Source organism: Cryptomeria japonica, chromosome 4 (genome assembly GCF_030272615.1).
Source record: "Cryptomeria japonica chromosome 4, Sugi_1.0, whole genome shotgun sequence".
NCBI classification, from domain to species: domain Eukaryota; kingdom Viridiplantae; phylum Streptophyta; class Pinopsida; order Cupressales; family Cupressaceae; genus Cryptomeria; species Cryptomeria japonica.
The window spans coordinates 410,815,269-410,842,433 of NC_081408.1; the positions used below are offsets into that span (position 1 = coordinate 410,815,269).

Genomic DNA, 27,165 nt, shown 5'->3' on the forward strand with positions numbered 1-27,165 from the left:
ACGTTTGATCACAAGCAAGTTCAAAATTAAAAGCACGGTCCCATATGATATCATGCTAAGTGAAACGGGTGCTGCCCCTATTGAGGCAGCTGCTATGGTGCGTCTCATTAGCTATTTAAAAAGAACCGAGCAAATGAGAGAAGATAGATGGCCTAAGGTTGTTGTCAACGACACTTTGTGCAAAAGGAAGAAGACGTGGATGAAACAAAACATCAAATGGTTGAAAAAATGAGATATTTATTTGAACTCATGCTCCACAAACAACAAGGAGATAAAGGTCTTCGTTATGGAAAAGTTTTACAAGAAAAATTGGAGTATTGGGTTAGGAAGGAAAAAACAATACTATATTAATGAGTTCAACCCCAATTATGATCATTTTCAAAAAGTCTATATAAGGGCTAATATATCATGGAAGGCTAAAATTCTAATCGCACAACTTAGAACCAACTCTCACCAACTTTGGTGTGAGACCAGGCGGTGGAAAAGGCCAAAAGAGATTTGGGAAGAAAGAGTTTGCCCGTTTTGCATCAGCGAGAGTGTGGAAACTGAAAAACATTTTATCTTAGAGTGTGAAGCACTTAAAGTCAGCTAGGAGAAGTTTGCCAATTTCCTAACTGCCAGCACATGGTATAACTTGTTCAGCGAGAAGCATATCGTGAAGATGAGTGCTCTCATCATGAGCCTGAATAAGCAGAGATGAGACCTTAAAAAACTGATTCAGCTTGATCAGATTGTCCCATAAGCTATTCTTAGCCTCGTGGACGTTAAAATTCTTTCTTCTTCTTCTACCATTATCCAGGCCTACTTCTACAGGGGACAGTAACACTACTAGATAATGCTCGGTAGTCCTGCAACTGACCAAAGCAAAATTTCTGTTTGAGCAGACGACTGAGACGGGGAATTACTACAGCTCTGCAAGTCGATATATGCCTTGTCCGCAAAATTGAAAACCGGAGCCATGGCCGCTTCATTGACAAGGATTAGTTTTAGACTTCACTCCCCTGTTATACCACCGCAGCGTCTTCCCTTCTTGTCCAATCCCTCTCCTCTTCTTCACCTGCACAACCAAAGAAGAAAATCTATTTGGTGGAGTGGGCGTCCGTATCCCTTACATGTCACTCAGGCGATTAAGCTTGTTGAAAGCTATGATGGATCTTTTCAACTGGAGCCACAAGTGCAAATTATATCTCTATCTCATCTTTATCTTTATCTCATATCTCACCCGTCAACCACTTGACTTTGTGCTTATTTCCATGTGCAGTCTGAGGAGGCGTTGCGAGTGCTGCTATCATCTGAGCTCTTCTGCAATCAGGCATGTGAGTTACTAACTACTTCTGCTTCTGGTTGTGGGTGAGCATTCCCTTTTGATCAATTGTCGTGGAATTGACAGGTAGCCCAACAATCAGAATGCGAGGGTTCGTCGTTTGAATTCACCGGTGAGCTCTTTAAACCAGTGCCATGGAGTGCCACCACAAAGCATGGCATGCCTCAGGTAACAAATTTACTCAAGTCATATATTTGAATATAGTGTTGCCTCTCAATTCAATACAATATTTCTACCGTTGCCCCTGGATTCCAGACGATCAAAAAAAAAGTACAGACTGGATTAGGAAAAAAGGGGGAAGCTTGTTAAAGCTTAAACAGCCGACATGTTCTTTGCTATTTGGGCATCAAAGCCTCAAAAATCAAACAGCCTGTTGGCTGTCTACTTTTGATGTGGATCACTTACAAGTTTGCAAATGCAGGAGTTTTGGGATATTCTTATAAATAGTATAACAAGTTTCAGACACTCTTAGACATGATATTGGAAATTTGAGGAATAGTCTTAAAAGCTCAGTAAACTTCTGGAATATTCTGAAAAGCTGAGGTCCAATGTAGGAAACTGCTAGAATATTCTGAAAAGCCGAGGTCCAATGCAGGAAATTACTGGTATATTCTGAATAGCTAAGGTCCAGTATAATTTTATTGATACTTCTGGCAAACCGAGGTCCAATGTAGATCCGTTAAATTAAAATACTCCTCGAAATCCTGCTACTGAAACTTGAAGAAAACTGTTATTTTGTAAAGACGGAATCTGAAATCTTGAACAGGTCGACACAGTTCGGAAGTCAAGAGTAATACTTGACATGGACTAGATCTACAACAGTTGAAAAATTTCACTAGAAGCTGGAATTTGATTTTTTTCCCTTTTTAATTTAATATAGAATTTAGCTGAATATATTTCGTCATGCTTAACAACATCGCAGGACAAAGTATACTATTTAAAACCATTTTACATAACTACAACATCTTAAATTAATAATTAATACTATACTTAAGACTAAGTGCTACATTTCTTGAAAACTCATTGATATCTACAAGGCCTAAGACCTCCAAAAGTAGTTTTGATACTGCACTTGGACTAAGTCTTCACAGAGTACTTACATAAACATGTAAATTCCCTCTAACTAGAGGTTTTATTTTTGCTCCTAATTTTGTCTTGTTGGATCTTGCAACAAGTAAGGAATCAACCAAAACCTAACACCATAGTGATTGCTACAACACCGTTCAAGACCGAAAGGTAGGCTAAACAATGCTATTCCCATGAATCAAGATAAAATATTACATAGTATGAGATCAATTGAAAGAGAAATACAATGCAAGAGAATAAGAGAAAACAAAGTTAGGTGAGTGCATTTATAAGCAATGCAAAAGAGGAGAAGGTGGAGCTCTCGTCTGCTAAGAAATATAACTCTCAGGATATGAATGCACTTCAATATCCGAACAGGGAAAGTGTAGATCCTATGTAAGAGAAAGATACCTATCACTTCTATTCACTATTGTTAAGCCTAACTAAGCCTACCTAAGCAAGCTAACAAGGTGTACAAAAATACTTAATAAACTAATAAAAATTAAAAAAAACCTACACAAACATTTACTTGTGCATGTGGGAACGAAATGACTTTCCCCTCTTTACTCTATATGCTTATGATCTCATATATCAAGTTAATTTTATTGAGGTTAAAAGGGAATAGTATGATCTTAATTGACTTTGTTTTAAAAGTCAAGAAGAGACAAAAATCAGCTTAAGTTATTTGTGTAAGAAATATAATAAGTTGGTCTATGGAACAGTAACAAATGGCATTATGAAGCATACAATATGGACTTATGTTCACTCCAATAGTCTTGAAACCTCAATAATAGATCTTATAATCCTTGATACCTTAACCAATAATGAAGTTGCTACAATGATTAATGTCTTTATTGTAACAGTGATTTTAAAGGGCTGTGCACATTAATTCATACTCAAATTGCTATTATGACAATGGTACAAGAGCTGCATGTGAGATATAAATCCACTATATATTTGAGTTATGCACCATCTTGTAGAGCTACTTTAGAAATGATGATGCAATTCATATATGTGGAACCTAATGACTATGTGATGTCCCCTTTGGAAATGAACATTTGCTTAGAAAACGATGTAATTTGGCATCTTTGAAATCTTCAGTTTCTTTTGGTGCTCTTGTGTGTTTGTGGGTGAGAACCTGCCTCGTTGAGGTGTCATCTATGGTTCTTCTTGGGGTCTTGGGGTTAGTAGATGTGTTGGACACCTTCTTCTTCATCCCCTATGTCTTTGTGGTTTTGTTGGAGTCCCTTGTTGACTTCCTAGCCCTTTGGGGTTATCTCCTTTGTGGGCTTGTGGTTATGGAGATTAGGTGTGAGCGTTCACCTTGGTCTCTTGGTCGTTTTCATCCTTTTGGAGTCTAGATTGTGTTGTAATTTTTTCCTCGTGTGTCCTGTGTGTTGTGCTTGGCATGGTGGTCTAGATGGGGATTTTGATTACTTCACTGGCTAGAACGCCAATGCTAGGATAGGACACTAGCAAGGGAAAGGACTATAGCGTATTCTTCAGACTCCAACACTAAGTCAAGACTTTAACGCTAGGTCAAGGCACTTGTGAACTCATGCTAGTGTCCACACGTTGCTATCCCCCATTTTGTCAGACAACAAGTTCTTCTACCCACTTTTTGGGGAAATTTCCCCTTGACTTGGTGAGTCTTCCCATGCTATCACTTTGCCAACAAGTGTCGTATCTTGAGGGTTAGACACTGTTTGCCTTGGGAAGTGTGTCATTGCTTGGAATGACCCATTGTTGTTCCAATTTGGTGTGAGGCTTGTCCCTCCTAGGGTTGTCTTGTCTTGTATGGGTCTAACCCTTGTGTCAGAGGCTCCTTGTTAGTATTTATCCCTCCTAGGAGTTGGTTGTGCGTTTAGTTTTGGAACTTGGTGGTCATGTCGTCTAGTCAAGATGTGGTATCTCTTAGTCATTCCATTGATATGTAGGCTTCCCCTTAGAGTTGAGAGATTTTGTAAGTGTGTGTTGGTTGGAATTTGAGGTGGATATTTCCTTCATCCCATCCTTGTGTTGTGTTTGTGAGAGAGAACGATTAGGGGTTTATACTTGATTGTCATTTGGGGGTGTCATTCCCCTTTCTCATAGGTGCATTGTGGTGAATTCATTCCATGATTGGCAAGTCTTTCATTGGTGCCACCTTTCTTATAGAAATGGTGAGATTGTCTTGTTGTTAGAGTCCTTGTGTCATGGTGTTTGATGTGACACTTGTGTGCACATGGTTGTGTAGTGTAACATTTGGTTGTCGTATCTTGGTGGTGGTCATTGTTTTTAAATTTTTTTTCTTCGGTGAAATAGTGTCCTAGGTGTGTGGCTTGGTGCATTATAGGATCCACCATACAAATTTGAGATGAATTTATGCTACAAGGTAAGCATTCCAATCATTCCCACGAGTACAATTCAAAATATGAAAGAGATGATAATAGCATAGATTTACTTTAGACTATGTCCTTTCGATATTCTTGTCATCATTGAAAGTACTCTAAGCACGGGAAAATATTGAAAGATATGGCTTGCAGCAAAGGACACCTAGATCCTTAAGTACAAAATTGTCTTTGCACAAAGGAATGGAATCTTGGTATTCAAGCCCCCCCTGCATTTAATTATGGAAGAGAATGCAACACTCTACTGTTGTCTTGGATGTCAACAATGACAATTAGGAGTATTATTGCCCAAGATCTTTGGTGAAGATGTAATGAGAGAGTAAAAGATCATGGCAGCATATGATATCATTAAATTTGATTAGGCCAATCTTCCTTGTTCTTTTTTGAGGCCTAAATATGTCGAGGAGAATACATATGCTTTTGCTAATCCAAGTGTTGTAATGTCCTGTTTGAATTTTTAATATCTGAGAGAGAATGTTTTACAATATCCAATCAAGTTAAATTTTTAATATCTATACAATAATATATAGAGTGGAAACTATACATTTTCCAATTGGTATATCTAATAATTAATCAAATTTGTACAATTAAATATCTCTTTTTAAGATAGCAATCAGATTTGTTGATAAACAACAAATGTTATTAACTTGAAATTTAAATATTGTCTACCAGAAGATCAGGCAACTTAGCATCATTGCGATTTCCGTGTGAAATCACTCTTCAGAAATTGTGGGTTTTTGTCCTTCAATTCTTGCCATGATGGTTTTTGCCCTCAGGTTAATGAACCATTCCATGCTCCAAAGGAGTAATAATTAGATAATAAAAGATGTATTCTTTCTATGGTGGTTACTTCTCCTTGTTTGATATCTCTTAAATATCTTTTTCCTTAAATAGTCATGATTTTGCACATACCCCTTGACCTTTGACAAAATTAAGCTTTAATGTTATATATTATAATTATATTTTATTTTTTGGATAATTTTAATTTATTATTATAAATATAATCCCATTTTGAAAAGGGGACTTTATAGTCTACCTTTCCCAAGATTTCTTGTCCTAAAGCAATCACATACTAGGATACTCTTAGAATTTCTTCTTCACTTGACTAAGTCTTTTTGAAGATCACGGGGATCCCAAATTGATGTTGGAAATTTGTAATTTCCAATCCTCGATCCAAAACTAGACCTATATGCTCAATTTTAGGAAATTGAAGATAATTTGGCATGATAACATGTTGATCATCCTGAACATTCGTCTCTTTTAATTTTTTATGCAATTTGGTAGTTGCTTCTTCAATCTTAATGCAATTTGATGCTGGAGAAGGTAATCTGTTGACTTCAGAAACATTAGTGTTAATAGTGGATGTCTCTATTATTCTAGGACTAGTGCTTGCAATCTGATTGGCTGATTTTGGCTTCCTCATTAGGTCCCATTGCTTTCTGAGGACCAACAAATTGCTGAGATCTGATATTATAATGATTAGTCATGGTAGAAGACTTGCCCATAGAATATGTTGATATGGGATTCGACGCATGGGTAATGCCCCCACTTTGAAATAAAATTTAATAATAAATGATAATAATAAAATTAAAATATTTAAAATTAAATTAAAATATAAAATAATATAATTAAATATGATTAATGAAAAATTAATTAAGTTAATGAAAAGTCAAAAGACATGAAAGGAAAAGTTGCGACTCCCTCAACAATGAGATATAAAAGGGAGAAGAGAACCTCATATGAGAGGGGGGATAATTCGGAAATGAGAAGTGCAGATCTGATTTAAATAATAAGTGCAGATTTGATTATGAGAGGTCGTGTCCCTTTCAAAGGGCAGAAATAATGAAGAGTTGCACTCTATCAAAGGGAATGGTGAAAGGGTGTGTCTCTTGCCAAAGGGCATGCATGATGAAGAGGTGTGACCTCTCCCTCACATTGAGAGATATAAAGGAAAGGAATCAAAAGCATCTAGTAAGATCACCATGGATCAGATCAGATCAGAACTGTTATTAAGTTACAAACTTACAGGCAGTAACATCCTTGTTCTTGGTGGTATGCATGGGGATGTGTTTAATAAGTATGCTTAATATATGAAGCCTGTTAATGCATGATAGCTTCGGTAAGATAAATGATTGAATGAGAGATAAATGAAGTCTCTCATTCAATCATTTATCATATCGATAACTATGATAAAACCTTCAAGCAATTAATTCCTCTTTGATAGCCATTCTACATTTGCATATAAATAACCTATTCAGTTCAATCATACTATATCTTTTGTTTTTTGTTCATCGATTACTAAATCTTGCATTCCGATTTATATCGACTAACATAATTGATAATAAATATTATGATTAATCAAAACACCGATTAAATATCGGGTTGTATATGCTTCAATATATCGGGTGGCATGATAACCGATAGTTATCGGATGTTAAGCCTACACCAATAGTTATCGGTTGTTAAGGCTAACATGCCGATAACTATCGGCTGTTAGTATTGTGCAAACACTGATAATCATCAGCTGTTAAGTATTGTGCAAACACCGATAATCATCGGTTGTTAGAATATTTACACACCGATTGGTATTAACAATGAACATGCATTTGTTTGTATTAACAAAGAGGCACGGTCAAGTAATGTCTTGATCGGTCATGACCGATCAAGGCATTGCTTGATCGTACCCCATTTGTTATATACTTATATTGAGTGGCATTCGTGAGATAGGACATAGAAAATAATAAATGCTCCTCTCACCTGCCACAAACAAGAAGATAGTTAGATTCATATATTAATTCAATAATATATATAACTAGATTATTCAAAATAGAATATAACTTGCATATTGAATGTAAATTGAACATCATTTACAAAGCCCAATAATGTTCTTATGCAGAATTAATAGTAATACTAATATGGACTGCAATATGTATGACAGTCATACTTAATTTCATATATATATTCATAATACATAAGAAATATATATACTCATAGTCTAAATCATGTTATTACTTTCCGTGTTTAAGAAGATGGGATTGAGATGTTCCAAAGAGGGGCAGTCTAAATCCAAGCAATAGGTTAAGTCCCAAGATAGGGTGGGGATCAGCGACCCATAAGCCTTGAGGGTATAGACCCAAGATAGTTAAGGGCTTGGATCTGTAAACTTTGAGGGAACCTATTGTAGTTGGTCTCTAAGCGCTTTGGTAATATGTAAACCCTTCTCCCTTAAAACTGAAGTAGTAGCAGGGTTTGATATCTATATTAAGAACTATGAACAATGAAATTAATTAGCTAATGAGGAAAATAGACAAGCACTTGTTAATAACTTTTTGAAGAAAATCTATCAATTTTAGTATTTTTAAATAGATCAGGTAGGGGACATTACAGATACTCTTAGAATTTCTTCTTCACTTGACTAAGTCTTTTTGAAGATTATGGGGATCCCAAATTGATCTTGGAAATTTGTAATTTCCAATCCTCGATCCAAAACTAAGACCTATATGCTCAATTTTAGGAAATTGAAGATAATTTGGCATGATAACATGTTGATCATCCGGAGCATTCGTCTCTTTTAATTTTTTATGCAATTTGGTAGTTGCTTCTTCAATCTTAATGCAATTTGATGCTGGAGAAGGTAATCTGTTGACTTCAGAAACATTAGTGTTAATAGTGGATGTATCTATTATTCTAGGACTAGTGCTTGCAATCTGATTGGCTGATTTTGGCTTCCATTCCTCATTAGGTCCCATTGCTTTTTGAGGACCAACAAATTGCTGAGATCTAATATCATAATGATTAGTCATGGTAGAAGACTTGCCCATAGAATATGTTGATATAGGATTCGACGCATGGGTTTGCCCTTTTGATAAATGATGATCCCCATTCATTGTTTGAGACATAACGACAAGCCAACCATGAGAAAAGGAATGGATAGTTTTTGGAGGGAGTACATTGCAATTGAGTTGGAACTTGTTGTGCAGTATTTAACTTCAAAATTTTAGTCTTAATGCTATTTCTAGTAGCAGTACTCGAACGTTCTGCTAGAGCTTGAACTTGTGGAGTGCATACACTTGATGAGTTCCTATTAGGTAGAATAGGAGCCCTAGTCATAGTCATTGGCACAAAACATGTGCGAGGAACATTTGTCTTAGAATGCGCTTTTTGGGATATTGTAGGAGTGTTGGCAGAATTTGAGTTGACCCTATTTACGCCCTTCATACTCATGAAATTTGTGAAAGATATGGCCTTTTGGATTTCAGTGGGAGGATTTTTATAATCTGCATACATGGTGCGAATATCATCTTGTATTGGGCTTTGTGATTTCCTTACATGAACTTCTTTTTCTCTACTTTCTGGAAGCATTCATATTATTTTGTGTCACTTGGAGCATTTGACTCAATATATCTATCATTATATCAATCTTCTTTCCAAATTTATTTATGGGAACTTTCCCCAAATGAGTTTTTCCCTCGTTATCTGCCATATTCACTTCTTTTGTCATTTAAATGAAATAAGTTATTTTTGATAATATTTGCTGGCTCTATTACTAAATTGCATATGAAAGAAGATTCACAGGCTGGCAAGATTCATTGTAATGTCTTGTTTGAATTTTTAATATCTGGAAGGAAAGTTTCGTAATATTCAATCAAATTTAATTTTTAATTTCTATACAATAATATATACACCGGAAACTATACTTTTTCCAATTGGCATTTCTGATAATTAATCGAATATGTACAAGTAAATATCTCTTCTTAAAGATAGCATTCAGATTTGCTTATAAACAACAAATGTTATTAACTTGAAATTTTAATAATGTCTACTAGAAGATCAGTCAAATTAGCACAATGGTGATTTCCCTGTGAAATTAGTCTTGATAAATTGTGGGTTTCCATCCTTGAATTCTTGGCATAAGGGTTTTTGTCCTTAGGTTAAATGAACTGCAGTTCCATGCTCCAAAGGAGTAATAAGTAGATAATAAACAATATATTCTTTGTATGGTGATTACTTCTCCTTGTTTGGTCATCTCTTGTATATCGTTTTCTGTCAATAGTAATGATTCTTCACATGCCCCTTGGCCTTTGATAAAATTAAGCTTCAATTTTATAGTTTTTTTTTTCATGTTTTAATTTTTTATTATTATAATCCCTTTTTGGAAAAGGTGACATTGTAGGTGTTTCCAAATGGGAGCTGAAAGACAAACATAATGCCAGATATACCTTTTGTTTTGATATTTTAATTTATCTTTGTTATAATCCCATTTTGAAATGGGGACATTTGAAGCGAACTGCACAAGTCAAGAAAATGGAGCGAGGTTCATACTTCATGAATTAACAAATTGGAGCGAATTTCATGTAAAGGTGAACTTCACGAGTTTGAAATTGAAGCAACTTCATGAGTTGATGATCAAGAGCGACTTCATGAATTGTGAGTTTGGAGCGAAATTCATGATTAAAAGGAGATGAGCGAATGCACCCAAGACAAGATACAAGGCAGCTAAACAGATGCATTTTCCTTGAAGCTAATTTGATGCCTAAGAGGGGATGATGTTGAATGAGTCAGGCAAATAAAGTGAACTTCATGAATCCACATAGATGAGTGAATTTCATTTATTCACCTAGGGCAGCGGACTTCAAGACTCATGATACAACAGCCAACTTCAAATTTCACCTTTGAGCCTTCATGAGCGAAATGGGAAGTAAAGGAATGAAAGAAATTTGAGGACACTTACTTCATGATCAAACAATTTGGAGCAAACTTAATGATTTCACAATTTGGAGCGAACTTCATCAATGAGCACACATCAGCGAACTTAAGAAATGAAGACACATGAGCGAATTTATAAATTGAGCTTCAAGAGCGAATTTCAAGTTAGTGAACTCTATTTCATGTGTTCCCAGCTGAAGGCGAAGGTGCAAGATTGGTTACATGATTACTACCTTAAACTGATTTGAAGTTTGGAAAGAGTCATTTTGGGTTAAGCTCATATAATGAAGGAGAGTAAATTCAAAGTCAAGGACAACTTCATGAACATCAAGGGTGGAGTAAACTTCAAGAGCTCCTCTCTAAGAGCGAAAATCTACTTCAAAGTGCTCCTTCGTGAAGGTGAATTCCTCTAGATCTTCTTATCAAACCTGCAAAACACATAAAATCAAGGGATATATCAAGCTAAGAAGAATTATCAAAGTTATATATTATGTATTTGATTCATGTTTGTTTTGTTTTGCAGATGGGAGAGGATGGTGATTGCAAAGCGAAAAGGAGAAAGATTGTAAAACCTACACCACCGTGTAAGAGGAGAAACTTCACGCCCAAGAGGAATTTCAACCTTCACCACACCATGGAGACACGAAGAGATCAAAGGAGTGCAAAAGAGAAGTTATACAATCACTCCAAGGCAAGCAAGCGAGGATGAAGGAAGGACTCAATTACCTCAATATATCTCATCACCGCTACTTCGAGCAAGCTTGTAATGTCGAGTATCAAATCTTCCAAATCTACAAGCGAATTGAGGTGGCATCCCAGTCACCACTCACCAATCATAGGGGTTCCACATCAGCATGTCTAGATGCAATGTACATGACTCACCAGTGATGGCACAAACTCCGAGGCACCTACCCTTGTTATCTATTGGTCATGCCAAAGTGTTGTAATTATTTCATTGGCCAAATTGAGTTTGTTGTAACAAACCCTAATCAGGGTTTTCATTGTAAAATCTTGGCCATTGATTTCAAAAGGATCCGAGCCATTGAATTGTATTGAGAGCACTATAAAAAGCTCAAATCTTTCATTTGTAAAGGTTAATAGCTGGCTAATAGTGAATAGAATAGAATAATAGATAGCGTAGAAGAATAGCCAGATTAGAATATAAGTTAGAGTAGGAGTAGGCAAAGATTGTTGCGAAACTTTGTTGTAAAGAACAATTGATTTCATTGAAGTTATGGTGAATTTGATTTGTTATTTCAACAACTCGCATGGTCTTTGCTTCTCAATTTGCTTTTATGTTGATTAAATTGAGTGGAGGAATTTGTTGAATGTATTCGTGTGGAATCTGTTTTGTCCATACCACTAGCCTCTTATTGATTGTAAGTGTGCCTTGCGTGGTCAACTGGAATGATATGAGCTTAACTTCGAATCGTTCTACACTCATTGCTTATGCATTAACTTGAATGGTGATCAATGTTTGATGGTATTGATTCGAACATCTTTGAAACGTCCTTAGAAGATTGCACTGAGCTTGTGTCAAATTGTTCAGTTTGATGGTGAGACCTCGCTTAGTAAGATTCCACCTAGTCATTTATCTATCTTCTTACATTCTAGGTCCTAGAATAGACTCTCTCAACCCTTTCCTTTTGCCCCTTTTTTTCAATTCAAGTTAGTTTAGGACCAAAAAGCATCACCATATAACAACATCAGATGATCTAACTCTAGAAAATCAAGCATTCAGGCATTCAAATGTAAGTCCCCTTGTGATTCCAGCATAATCACATCAACTAACAGAGCTTATCCACACGTAGTGACCCTACATTCATGAACCTTGGAGTCTTCTCAAGTGATCCTTAAGCTAATCTTCAGCATTTGAGAGATTTTGTTCAAGAGAGGATAAGATACTTTAGGTATTTTATTCTGTGTTCGCATGTGCGTAAAAAACACATCAACAAGACCCCCTCTTTTGCTAGTAGTCTTAGGTGTCTCAGCCAGTCTAGTAGCAGTTAGGTCTCCCAAGGGCTAGTTTAGAGCTCCCTCAACTTTAGTGGTTAAGTGTTAAATAAGAGTCATGATCTTCATGAGAGGTGATTCACACTCCAACTCATAGGCTAAGTCATGAGATAAGTTTAAGAATGATGAACAACTCTTAAGCAAGTATAGCGCTCTAGGGATCGATTAGACCTAGGTGGATGAAGAATGGATTTCAAGAAAAGGACATGTGTAGATGAAAATAAAAATTTCATGAGGTGGAGAAATCCACAACCTAAGTGCTCAAAATTCATGACCTCAAGGAATCCATGACTTGGAAGTCTTGAGGGCTAGGTCGAGTGGGAGCTGCCCCATCAATTTTATCCATCAAGCTAGGTGAGAGCTGAAATGAATGAATCTATCCACGACTTCGCAATCAAATGCAAGGATTTACCCATCACTTCTCAAAATCCAAGACTTGAAGGGAGGAGTGCAATTTGTCCTTGTGTGCTCAAAATGCTTGATCTCAAGGAATCCACGAATTTAGTGAGGTGATCAACCTTCCAAGGGTTAGGTGAAATGCATAAGATTGGTGACTTAATGCCTAAGAATGATTTCAACAAGGAGAGATCACCTTCAATCAACCTTGCAACAACCTCCTTTTCTTGGCGAAAATGAATTGGACAAGAGGGAAGTAAGGCTATTTGTCCATGAGTGCTCAAATTCCATGACTTCAAGGAAATCACGCCCAGGACTTGAGGGTGAGGTGAAGTGAAAGTTGCACTATCAAGGTCGTCCTTAAAGATTTCCAAATTTGCAAGCAAAGTATTTTGACAAGGAAGGCAAGAAGGGGCTGATGTGATCAATTTACTTCATGAATTAAGGGGACGAAATCAAGCTTGTCCATGAGTGCTCAAATTCCTTGACCTTAAAGAATCCATGACTCGAGGGTCTTGAAGGTTTTGCGAGATGAGAATTGCCTTAATTGAACTTATCCTTGGATTTTCAAAATTTACAAAGAAAGTGCTTGTAATGATGAAAATAAGTGAGAGCTGATGTGACTAACCTTAGTCGTGCTTGAAGGAGGTGAATGAATTTTTCCTTGAGGTCAAGGAATCCACGACCTTGGGGTGGAAAATCAACATTTTTCCTCGAAGTCAAGGAATCCACAACCTTAGGCTGGAAGATCAACTTTTTTCCTTGAGGTCAAGGAATCCACGACTTTCATATGAAATGTAAGATTTATCCTTGCCTTGGAGAATTCCATGACTTTCATAGGCTACTTGAGGCGTGTGAAAGGTTGTGTCGGTTCAAATTACAAACAAGGTCAGCTTTCCTTAAAAAATAAAACGTTTTATTTTCAAATTTAAATTCGAAGAAGAGTAATATGAGAAGTCGGGTTCTTAGGGAAGTGTGAAAGCCAAAAGTCATTACTCAAAGCTCTTATATAAGGTGAGAGGAATTCATTTTAACATCATCCCAAAGCGAATTTAATCTTAGGCGGACCTGAAGCGAGTTTCTTCATCAGCATTCCACTTGTTTGAAGGCGAATTTTACTAAGCATTAAGACCTGGAAACATCATTCATTGGGCTGGAACTCCACCTACAGGTCTGAGCGACATTATTCTAGGCCCTCATAGTGTGAATTTGAGACATAATTATCAATCAAAACTCAGAAGTGGTCTGATTTCCTGCGATTTGTGGAGTTGTTTCATTAGCATCAGACCTGATTTAGGTTAACTTTTGTAAGTACAGGTTCAAATCAGACTTATGTAGGGTCTTAAACATTAAAATTGCATCAAGATAATTCATTTCTAGTCCTTCAATTATGAAACTCTGTTTTTATTGTTGCTGATATTGCATTAGCATGATCGTTATCAAGTAAAATCTGAGTCTAATAAAGGGTTTGGGTATGAATTTGAAGCTGAAATCAGAGTAATTTATCAGATTTTATGTTAATTATCAGGTTTCCAGAATCAAATTACTCTCTTTGCTACTGAGTTTTCATGTTTTTTCACCTTAGTATCTTTTCAATATTGTAATTTAAGGCATTGAACTTGCAGGAGATAGATGGCAGCCCCAAAGACCAGAGGAGTATCTAGACAAGCACAAATTAAGGAGGATTCAAAAGGCATGCTTCCGGAATTAAAGATTGTCTCACATTGGGCGAATGTTGGAGATATCAATCTTAGGAAGTTCAATATGGAGAAATTCCGAGGACCTCTCTATAGGAGTAATCCCTCCGGTGTGTCAAGGAAGATGATCAAGAATAGCATAGTGCAAGCTGTAATATCCCGGATAATTTTTTTTTGTTTTTAGGAGCAATAAGAATTATCAATCAACACATAACCTGTTAAGGTTAGAAATCATAAACTCAAAGCTTGCTGAAAATGCAACCCTTCCACTTTTTGATCACCAAGTGCCCAATGTGGGAAGGTGAGAGCATACGGTGAAGAGGGGATCGTTAGATCACAAATCTGCTGAAATGATAAAGTAAATACAATACTAGGCGGCAAGCCAGCCTCTTCCGCTTATCCAGCGGGAAAGCAAGAAACTTGGCGGTGAACCAGCCAAGAGAAACATATAGCAGACACAAATCACTCAACCGCAATATTTCAGTGGGAGGACTGAATTACAAAATACTCAACTCAACCGCTTATGCAGCGGGAGGACCATTACAACCAATCATTACTCGACCGCTTATGCAACGGGAGGATTGAATTACAATTTAATAGATGTAGGCGGCAAGCCAACCTCTTCCACTTTTCAGCGGGATGAGAGATTACAATCCAGAATGGGTTAGTAGTACTACTACTTAACCTTACAATGAAAGGGAAAGTGAGAGAAGAAGAATAATGCTGAACATAAAGAATCAAGATAATGATCATGAAACTCTTATTACATAAAAAACAACAGGCTGGAAATGCATAACCAGCAGCCTATGAACCCACTAAAACATTCATATCTCCCTCAATACTCACTCAAAACACCCCAAATCACTCCCAAACTAACACTATAACAGCAGCGACTAAAACAAATCAAATGGAAGCCATCAAAACCCCCCACATAATGTGGCACGCTTCCCAATGCACCTTCAAAACCCCACGCGTAGCTAAGGAATTTCGATTTGCTTTAATAAATTCAATACTCAATGAAAGGTGCCACAAACTTACAGTGTGAATCGCCAGCAGCAGGAAGGATGAATGAGCCGATACCCAAAATGACTAGACACTTAGGCAGAGAGGTGTGATAAAAAACGTGCTTCGGCCACAGGGAAACCAGCAACTCCAGAAATCACTCCAAACACCAAAAAGACTAAGATATGCACTGAAAGTATGGTAAATTACAACACACAGCTAGGTACTATATTTCAAGTACGAAACTGAAAAGCACTAGGGAGCCGCACTCTGAAGCCTCAAAGTTTTGATGCCAATCCGGCAGCATAACAATGCAAATTTTCAAGATCTCCAAAATGAGAGCCCAAGCCTCATATTTATAACTCCACGCCTCCCCAAATGCAAATGCAAATGGTGCCAAACTTCATTCAAATTCAACTTCATTTCGCCTTATGTCTCCCCACTAACTTGGCGACTACTTACCTTTCCTAGGCAAGTTCGAACTTCCTCATTGTGGCATCTTTTTTGCAATAATAAACATTAGACCAAAGATGTTTAATCCCCTAAATGGCCACCACAAATTCGCCCTCTGACTTAGGAGATAATCAAATGAATATTAATTAGTTATTTTTTCTAAGTCATCGCCACAATTAATCGGTAACTGCAAATATTTAAATATTAAACCTTTGACAAGGATATAATATTTAATTAAATTACTTATGACTCCCATACTGATCATTAACATAAACCAGGATGAAGCGGAGTGAAGAAGACCAAAGAACTGCTGCAAGACCAGGACCCTGTCCACTGCCAAAAATAGAAATACTCCAAACTGCCACTTACTAAAAATAGTAAGTCATGAACTATTGCTCTTAAAGCATGATCTTCGCACCCAGTGACAGAGCATGGAAAGCTCAGTAGGACAGTATCATCAACACAACCAACCCCTAACTTACTAAAAATAGTAAGTTCTCGCCTCATCAATGCTTGAAACCCTAATTCTTCATTCCACATAGCCTACGAGTCTCAGGAATAGGCCAATGGACCACTGAAAGTACATCATTGAGAAGGGGACATTACACAAGCAGTTGGCTTCGCTCAGGCTATTCAATGCAATGAGCTCATAGTCGAGTGTGCAAAACATTACAACGTTGAGTCAAGGCAACTAGTGGTTCTCGATGGCAAGGTATTAGCATATCTATTAGAGACAACCATCTGTGAAGCATTTGATATACCTGTTCACAACAAGATGGTCTACAAAAACAAAGGAGTACAAATGATATATGATGAAGACCTTGAGAAATGCTTGGAAATCATCAACAAGTTTTGGATATATAAGCCTGTTGACGTGTATTTTGTACACAATCATACACAGAATAAAATACCCAAAGGCATCTTATCCTCTCTTGAATAAAGTCTCTAACTGCTGAAGATATCGCAAGAAGGATCAGTTAGGGTGACTCCAATGTTCTTGTAAGTAGGGTCTCTACGTGTGGATAAGCACCAGTGGTCGTTGTGATTGCTGTGTCATCAAGGGGCCTTACGTTTCCGAAGAATTTTCTAAACTAAACAAGCTCTCAAAAATATCAAAGGGCAGGGTTTGCAAGAGATCTAATCTAGTCTAACCCTAAGAATGACTCCATGTAGACGAGACTTGGCGAGATTCTACCAACTTCAATATTGCCATAAATTAACAACTCAATTTGAAATTGATGCGATCTTCTAAGGTAACAAATGATTTTTCAATACATCAAGTATCAAGGACACTACCACGAAGGTACATATCCAAGATACAACAACGATTGGAGGTTTAAGCGATTCAAATATCTCCAGTCGACCACGCAAGGCGTTCCTACAATCAGCAAGAAGCTAGTGGTTTGGAAAGCGAATCCTACCAAAGATCAAGTCCAACACTTTGTCCTTCGAATTAACACACTACTTTGATTGAGAATGATTCAAGAAAATGAACAACCATGAAGATAACCACGAGAATTGCAATAAAACACCATAACTTCAATATTTTATTGATCTCAAAGCCATCATGTACAACAATTGTTTGAAATTCCTCCCTCAAAGCTCAATCTTGCTACAAAAACAACTTGCTTCTAATCTCTCTAATTTCTCCTTAATCTCTAATTTTTCTAGTTACAAAATGAAAAGAAATGAGGGTATAAATAGCACCCTCAATTACAATGAACGGTCCAGATCGAAAGAAGATCAATGGCCAAGATTATGACACCTAAACCCTAATTAGGGTTTATTACAAATAGCCCCCTTTTTACTGAACAATATTAAATGCATAGCCAAATATTAAATTTGGCACAAAAATCTAGGAGACATAGACCAATGACAATTAAGGTGCCATGTCATCTATAACAACCTCTCATCTAGAATCTTATTCCCTTTCCAATGCTCCTTTTTAGCATATGCAATGAATCTTGATACGATTCCTTCGATCTCAGCAATTGGAATCTCGGGAAGATTCCTCATTCTTTCTTCCAAGTGGATGACCTGATCAAATGCCTTGAGAAGAGCAGCGTCCCAACTAGGTTCAAGTTCCTTAGTCTTCTCAATCAGGAGCATGGTAGCAAACATCCGGTCCCGTTGCTCATCTGTGATAACATTAGCATCCTTGCAAAAGATGACTTTGACTTTATCCTCCAATTCCTGCAAATCCACATCTGTCTCAACTTCGATCCTCCTGCCAAGAATGGTACGTAGTACCTCAAATACTCTGTCCTGGATCGGGTGGATAACCTCCTCAACATGATTGCACCTAGTACTGATGTCCTCGAAGAGAACTTCCTTCATCTGGAGTAAGGTTGACCACTGAAGCAAACTATGAGGTCCTCCATCCATTATCTTTTCCTGTGCCAGGACCTTCCTTGATGTTTGTCTGATTACTTGCAAGACAGGAATGATAACATCTTTAGTATGAGCAAAAGCGGCTACCGTTGATCATCAAGTTGTGGATGATCTCAAGAACCTGGATAGCCCTATGAATGGTCTGCATCATCCTTGTTGCAAATTCCATGGCGACTGTATGAGATTTGTCAATCCATGAGCTCATAAGCTGGACCAAACTCCTGACTCTCTCTGCCTCACCAATTGATTGAAGGGGAAGTACCTGTACGGGTGATCTTGCTGGATCCTGACGTCCCAAAGGTTGATTGAGATGGCTGAAGTATGTTCTCCATGCACCTCTCTCTCTCTCAAGCTTTCTATTTTTCTCCATTTCTTCCCTAAGCTTATCTTTCAATGCCTCAAATGAATCGGTGGCATCATCTAGTGTCTGCTCGGCTGTGAGTGGACCAAGCTCAAATGTCTCTACATCATATTCTTCTGCAAGGATCTCACCTTCATACTTGTCCACGGCCGGTGTAGCTATCTGCAATATTCTGGATCCAGTCTCATCTCTAATCATCTTGGACATCTTAGTAGCCTTCCTCTTCTCTGTCACTTCCTGGGAATGTCCAACAAGACTCTCCAAATCAATCACATTGTCCTCATCCTCGACCACAATTACCTTCGTTAATCTTTCCTTTAACCAATCTGGGATGGCAGATCTTGTTTCTTTAACCTAAATCTCCTTAGGCAATTCTTCTTTTCTGGGAGGAGATGTCACTTCGTTATCTTCCCTATCTTCATGCAACTCATTATCTTGGAGAGATCCACCTGGTGACCTTCGAGGTGCCTGTCCTTCTTTATCATTCTGTACCATTGATTCCATGGATTCCTCTATCTCAAATGTCCTCTTCTCCTGTCGAGAAGATGTGCCGGATGAACGATCTCGGTTGGCCCCTTGCTTCTTCTTGGAGGATTCCCTTTTCTCAGGTCTTTCTTTCCTCTTCGAGCCTCTAGGATGGAGATTGCCTTCACTTGCGCTTCGAAGGTTGCCTTCACTTGTATTTCTGGGATTAGGATTACCTTCGCTTACACTTGCCCCACCTTCAACTGGTCTCTCCTCTAAGGTGAAAGTCATAGCTATGCCCTGTTCTCTCAACTTTTGATGCTGCACATCAACCCATCTGCGAGTACAAGACAAGACTGGAGCCATCAAAGCATCTAGATCCACAACCTCGGGCTCATTCCAATCTAACCTCACCGTTTTACTTTCTCGATCATAGGATGATTGGAGATGTCTGCCACTATCCTGAGCTTGGTCGGCCACTCTGTAAATCTTGCATTTCCTGATGAAATCCAAAGGCAATCTAGAATGCATCTTTCTTTTCACTTCAAGATCATCTAAGAGATTCATCATAAAATCTTCTATTTGAAACTCATGCTTATATTTCCTACCGACTGTCTCTTCTATATATCCATGTGGATCAAAGCTCTCTCTCAAGGCAAAGAATGAAAATGAATACAAAGCTAACTCCTTCTCTGCGTCATCCATGGCTAGAGCATTAGGACATACCTCAACTGAATTTCCTAATATGATAAGTACAGGAACTCCATTTCCATGTCTGTGTCTGAATGCCTTCGCATAAGCTGCCAACTGTCTAGTTACTTCAAGTAACACTATTCTGTCTGTCGGATATCTCGGCAACATGTATGGAGGTGAAGGACATCCATGAACTCTAATATAAGTAAATTTCGGAAATTGGATGAACCAAGCACCGTACCTCTTTACTAGCTCTTGTGCATCCTGTGATAGCCTATTGTGAATCCCGCGTTGCAACGTCCTGGTGATGTTCATCGTGAAGGTATCATTAACTAACTTGTAGTTACTTCCTGGTGGATGATGCAAGTGGACATAGGAATCACAAACTCTGACCTCACCGGGTCCTCTTCCGATCACTCCTCTGTGATGTAGTCCTGCGTACTCAAAGCTCCTGATCAAGGCATATGTGACGTATGAACTCATGTGGAATGACTTGGTAGCCTTCAGTCTCCTTAACTGTACGTCCAAGCAATGGCTAATCATTCTAGCCCAATGAATTGTTCCTTTTCCCTGAACTATCACTTGGATGAAGTAGAACATCCACTTCTCGAAATAGAAGGCTTGAGGGGCTCCTGTGACTCGGTTGAGCATTGTTATCAAATCTCTGTACTCCTCCTGGAAATCGATCCTATGTGGTGTGTTCGGGATCTTGCTCAGGCGAGGACGACTCTTAAGTAACCAATTCTTGTTGATGATGCTTAGGCAAGCATCTGGATCATCTTCGTACATGGACTTGGCTCCTTCTGTGCTTTTGTAGACCATATCTTTGTGTTCTGGAAGATGGAAAGCCTCACTTATGGCTTCCTCTGAAAGATAAGCTAAAGTGTTTCCCTCCTTGGACACGATCGTTCTGGACTGAGGATCATAATGGCGAGCACACTCGATCATCAACTCATGGCACCGGACTGCTGGAGGGAAGCCGGCCGCCTTAATGATGCCACTTTCAATTATCCTCCTGGCGACAGGTGATGGCTTGCCAATATAAGGGACCTCTCGAAACTTCTTTGTACTGAAGTTGCCCAAGTTGGTATCTCCAATGTTGCTCCACTTAGACACGATCTTGGTCTCCAGTTCTTCGTTCTTTTGATCTTCTTTCATAAGAGCTGGACGACTGGTGGATGCTCCCACCTTCGGGGTCGCCATCGTAATACCTACACAGCATTTCATAATAAGTAATAGATTTTGCAATGTATAACTATATATTAGAGATTAAATTTAGGAAACTTCATGACAAGTCTTTGAGTTATCATTTCCTAAAAACGATTAAGCTAATGGAATTTCAAAATTTCAAAATTCAAAATTTAAACTATGACGATCAAAATTCAAAATTAAGACAAGGGATCTTCGCCATACCTCTCTTGCGAGCTAACTCTAAAAATGCAAAATAAGGCGATTTGTCTAGACAAAAATTGGAGTTTTGAAGATTTCAACGTGATCTTCCTCAAGTGAACACCTTCCTTAGTAACTTCGCCAACCTTAGGGGTCTTCAATGTGATGATGGCAAGTTCGCTCAACTCCAACCTAAGTTCGCACTCCCTTTTATGATGTTTCGCATCACCTTGATGAAATTCGCACCTTGTCTTCTTGATATTTCGCATGCAAAGGATGATTGAGTGATGTTTTTTTTTTTTAAAATGCAATAAACCACTCCTCCTTTTATAGGCGCTCACCTCCTCAATCCCTTCTAGGCCGACTTTGGCAAATAAAGCAATTTAAAACAAATTTTAATTAAAAAATTAAGGCCGACTTCTAGAAAATATAATCCAAGCGCACCAATTTATTTTTTATTTAAAATTAATAATCAATTAAAAATGCCTTCGTAATTAATTAATTCGATCTTTTAAAGGCAAAAATAATTAATTAAATGTTTTGCGCAATTTTTAAATGCTAATTTTAATTGGATATTTCAAATTTCATCGATTTTTAGCATTTAATATAATTCAAACTTCATTGGCGCCAAAACATGAGAGAGGTAAGGGTACAAACCATATCGCTCTGGTCCTTGACTGAGGGACAGGAGCGAACTTCATTTCCTAGCTCAAATTTGCGATTTTTAAATATTCACTCCTTGTTTGTTACCTTTCAAATGACGATTTCAACCTTGTGTAACTTTGATTTGACCTTGCCTTGACGTGGTTTTTGAAAGAAATGGCCAACTTAGTGAATATCGCCCTGGTCCTTGCCTGAAGGACAGGAGCGATCTTTGGTGTCTTGGGCTCATTCTTGTTCCTATCAACTCGCAATTGCCTTCACAGTGTAAAATGAGGTCCCTTGATCCTTCTTGAACGTATGAAATGGGATTGATATTCAAAATTTAAGCACACCTAGAGATTTCGCTCTAGTCCCTGGGAGAGGGATAGGAGCGAACTTAGGCATTTCATCATATTTGGCGATCTTTGCAACTTTGTTTCTCTTGAAGCACCTTCAAAACATCATTGCCTCCTCGTACCTTGGTCTGGAGTGATTTTAAACTTGTAAGGAAGGCAACATAACTAATATTTCGCCCTGGTCCCTGGCTGAGGGACAGGAGCGAATTTGCATTTGTAAGCTCAATCACACTTTGCCAATGTTTAAAAATATCTTCAACGTACTCATCATGCTCCCTTTCATTCATCTTTAGGATGGAATTCATTTCAACTTGGTGAGAAATTCTCCTTAGTAAGAAATCGCTCTGGTCCCTGGCTGGGGGACAGGAGCGCCTAGGACAACATAGGCCTCACTTGGCGTTTTACAATCTTCAAATTATCTTCAACGGGTTTGTTACGCCTCCTTTGCTTGCCTCAAAGTTAAAACTTACTTGATCTTTGCCCAAATCTTGCCTTATAAGGAAATTCGCTCTGGTCCCTGAGAGAGGGACGGGAGCTACCACTAAAATTCGCCCTGGTCCCTGGGAGAGGGACAGGAGCGATTTTGCTTCTATGGTCCATTTTCCTCATGATGACATTTTCAAGTTATATTCAACTGATAAGATGTATGTCTTCTGTTCTCCCCAAATCACGAAATCGTTCAAATCTTGCAAGGACAAGGCAATGTTGGATTTTAAGCTTCGGTCCTTCAGTGAGGGACAGGAGCGATTTTTGCTCCTGGCACATTTCCATGTTTGCAAATTTCCTCAAATTATATTCACTGGAAAGAACATGCCTCCCCTTATCTCTTCCAATCCAAAATTCATCTTGATCCTGCAAGGACAGTAAAATTTTGAGAAACAAGCTCCGGTCCTTCAGTGAGGGACAGGAGCGATTTTTGTCCCTGAGGGCAAATGTTCAACTTTTATTGCAAATGACTAAGTCCTGGCGTTCCATCACGTTTATTCCATCTTTCATCACGTCCTTGACGTTTTAGCTTGATCAAAATGAAGTCAAAATGGTCCAGACAAGACATTTCGCCCTGGTCCCTGACTGAGGGAAAGGAGCGATTTGTCCTAAAACTCCAAAAATTCGCCATTTTCAAATCTCAAAATCTTCAAAGGTTTCAATTCGCGTTCAAACGCATCTCCTGGCGACCCTGCACAAGACAAATGAAACAAATTAATAACCAGGATGCATAAAATATCACTTTCGCCCTGGTCCCTGGCTGAGGGACAGGAACGATTTTGCTTCCCTAGGCCGAAATATCAAGATTTTAGAGTTTTAATCACTTGACAAGGCAACAATAAGACTTTTCCAATGTCCGGAATCAATTATCAAAATTTTCAAAATTTGGTCAAAATCATTCAATCAGACAAAATTCCATAATTCCATCATCAACACTTAGGCAAAATTTGGACTTATATTCAAAATTCCGACTGAACCTAGACCAACCTACTCGACCTCTGACGAATTTACCCCACTTCAAAATTGCATCCTACGAGAGGAAGCTCAACAATCTCTCAAAATTGGACTGGACTCTGGCTTAAAATCATCAAAACGGAAACCCTAAGGCTTGACCCTAATCCAGACGACTCAAAAACCCTAAAAGTAGAGAGAGAAATAGGCAAAACCGAGCAAAAAAGAGGGGGTCCCCATTTTAATGGGGCGATGTGTGAAATGGTCACAACAAAGCCTAGACCATATCACTCCCAGATGCTTAAGAGACTCCACCGATCAGACTTTAAGGAAGAATAGGGAGATTTGATCACATTGCTAAATCAAATCATGGGGTGTCCTCAATCATCATACTTTGAGACTTGGATGTTGTACTATGTGGAAGCAGTGATGATGAGATGGTCAATTGGGCAAGAATCCTAAGTAACGATATTGATTAACAATTGAAAAGACTAGAGTGTTCCAAGCAATTCTACATGAGCTCGTATGTTGTCTACTCATTATTAGCGAGGGCCTATAGATAAGAGGAATTGACATACCGAGGTCCAATTGGAAGCTACGAAGGAGAAATAAGAGTATGTGAATGCTATCCACAGCTACACTTCCACAACACGATGCACTTTAGGAGAGTCAATGACGCCTTTCCATGCATATAGTAAGGACCTTAAAAGGAGGTATTCATCAAAGGTTGTCTCAACCAGTGAAGGATCTAGTGAAGAAGTATGGAGCTTGGCTCATCCAATACCCCAAGTTCACATTCATAAGAGTTCAAGGGTGTTCATCCTCACCAAACAAGCTTCCAAGGTACCAGACTGATAAGATGGTGTTATTGGAGCTCTTGAGGCAATTGGTTTCATTTGACAAGATCCAAAAGCATAGAAACAAGGCTGCAATACCTTTTCCAATCACTATTGGATGATCAGTGGAGATGTGCCCATCAATACAAGCTGCTGAAAAATCAGAAGAAGAGCTGAAGTTTTACCCTCTTGTTATCTATCTGCCACAAAAAAAATTTGATCCATATGATAATATAAGGAGGATCAACGAAGGTAGGCACAAACATAAACCACATCTCGAGGACTATTGGATGGATGCTAAGTATGACTTTGAAGTTAAGAGAAAGATGTTTTCTTGACTCCCCATCGATATCATAAGGACTTGCAGGTTGTTTCCCATTTCGGATCAAGTGCAAGATGATGGAAGGCACCTCCAACGTGCCTTTGAACAAGAGAAGGAAAAAGAGATACAAGTTAATTGGAAAGAAATGGAAATCACCGAATTGGAAGAAGTGATGAAACCTATCCTAAAATACACACAAAGGTGGACGATATACAAGTTAAGAAACTGAAAGAACAAAATGCACAATAGATATATGATATGATGGGAAATTTGGATTCTCAATCATCTGTTGAAGAGACAAAGAGCACGAGATTTGGGGAAGGGGTGGCCCAAACATCTCATCCTAAGGGGTCTAAAAGGAAAGAAAGTCACAAGGAAGGATCAAGGCAAAAGAGACAAAAGACTAGTGCAGATTATCCTTCCACTAGCACTTCATCTCTTCAAGACAGTACTATGAACTGGGCATCTATCATGGAAAGTTAATTATTAAGGAAAAGTGAAGGGCAAAGTGTGAATAAATCATTGGAGTCCACAATATAGGATAATAGAAGTAGAAGAGCAGCCCAAGAAATAAGATTGCCACCAAAAGTTAATCCAGTTGTGCAAGGACAAATTGTAGATGATATAGCTGTAATGAATGAAGGAAGGAAGTCTCCTCCTTAAGAATATCAAGGACCTAAAGAATTGGAAGAGAGAGAAGAGCAATCAACTATCCTTGCATGACTGCGAGATAGAATGACTAAAGAGGTAATAGTAGTGGAAGAGGATACAATAGATGACTTGGAGAGTTTCTTGGAGAGAATCGGCAAAATAGCTGAGAAAAAGAAAGCTACTAAATTCTCTAAGATCACAAGGGATAGTGCAGGAACTCACACATTGCAAATAGCTACGCCAATGGTGGATAAAGCTGAAGATGAGATCTCTCCTAATGAATATGATGTAGAAACTATTGATTTAGGGCCTACTACATTTAGACAAGAGATTGAAGATTTGAATGATCGTGTAAAGGCAGTCTTGGATAGATTAAAGATTGTACAGGAAGATAATAGGCAGTTAGAAAAGGAATTAGATGTTCTAAGGGGTTATGTTCAATAACTCACGAAGCCAGTGCAACAGGCCGATGCTTCATTAATTTCCCCAACGTTGCTTCCATCAGAGTTCGTCCAAGATTTGGAAGGAATGAGAACAACATCCTAGGTTGTGAAGAGATGGATAGATAATGCCTTTACTAAGGCAAATGAATTTGTTGGCGAATTGGTACACATTTTTGAGAGAGTCACTTCTATCCAAGACAAGATTCAAGTTCTACTTACCTCATATGAGGAATTCAACAATGTCAAGGAGCTAACTATTCCACGGCTATAGGTATTGATGGAAATCCCTAAACAAACCTTAGTGGATGGTGGAGTGATGGAAGTTCGCTAAGCATGTGAATTTTATAGATGGTATTGCATACTCAAGATGAGGAAGGATATGTTTGAGGAAATTAATAGAGATTGCGTGTGAGTTGAGGAAATGATCAAGGGTATACATGATAGAGTCCTCATCACAACTGAAGTGATACTTGGAGAGGAAGTGAAAGAGGATGAAGATGTGACTATTGATAAGCTGATGGAAAGGGTGATATGCATCTTCTTCAGGCCTACAAAAGCAATTTCAAAGGAGCATCTAGATGATATTCAATCACTCATGACACTTGTGAGCAACGTTCAAGACTTAGGACCTGATTGGGAGAAAGTATTTTCTTCATCCTTGGCTGACTTAGCATTCATGGAGAACAAATTGGAGATCATGCCAATTGTACCAATGGAAGAGCTCGACATCATTAAGTCCAAATTCATCAAATTTGCTGGTAGAGAAAGGGATAAGGGGAACAAACTTCTAGATGATAGTTTGTTATGATCCTAGGTGGCATCAAATTTTCTTATTAGTGGATCCATCCTCGTAGTTTGTGCCAAGATAGTTGTTCCTTTCTCATTGGTCGATAGTTAATAAAGTTGCTAATTAGGTATTTGGTTGTAACAAACCCTAATTAGGGTTTAGGTGGCTTAATCTCGGCCCTTGAGTTGTATTTTGAGCTCTATATAAGCCTTGCTCATTTCATTTGTATTTCATAAGAGACTTTGGAGAAATGTTGCTATAGTGCTGCCAAATTGATATAAGACATTGAAGCTTGGTGGTTTTATATGCTATCTTGGAGTATTTGCATGGTTTTCAATCTTTCCAA

The 27,165-nt window shown here is 38.2% G+C and overlaps 1 protein-coding gene across 3 annotated transcripts in view; it reads left to right on the forward strand.

Moving 5' to 3' along the window:
• The first annotated feature begins 456 nt into the window (after nucleotides 1–456).
• LOC131031074 (uncharacterized) overlaps nucleotides 457–27,165 on the forward strand; it is a 130,865-nt gene continuing 104,156 nt past the window's right edge. Inside the window, exons 1-3 of one of the 3 annotated variants that reach the window (XR_009372334.1) lie at nucleotides 457–1,174; nucleotides 1,262–1,316; nucleotides 1,395–1,492. Coding sequence is in view for 2 of the 3 variants with exons in the window: in XM_059219851.1 (XP_059075834.1) it covers nucleotides 959–1,174; nucleotides 1,262–1,316; nucleotides 1,395–1,492 (369 nt within the window). In the remaining variant the exon portion in view is untranslated. The remainder of the gene's footprint in view (nucleotides 1,175–1,261; nucleotides 1,317–1,394; nucleotides 1,493–27,165) is intronic. The other 2 variants (XM_059219851.1, XM_057962113.2) reach the window with 2 other exon arrangements.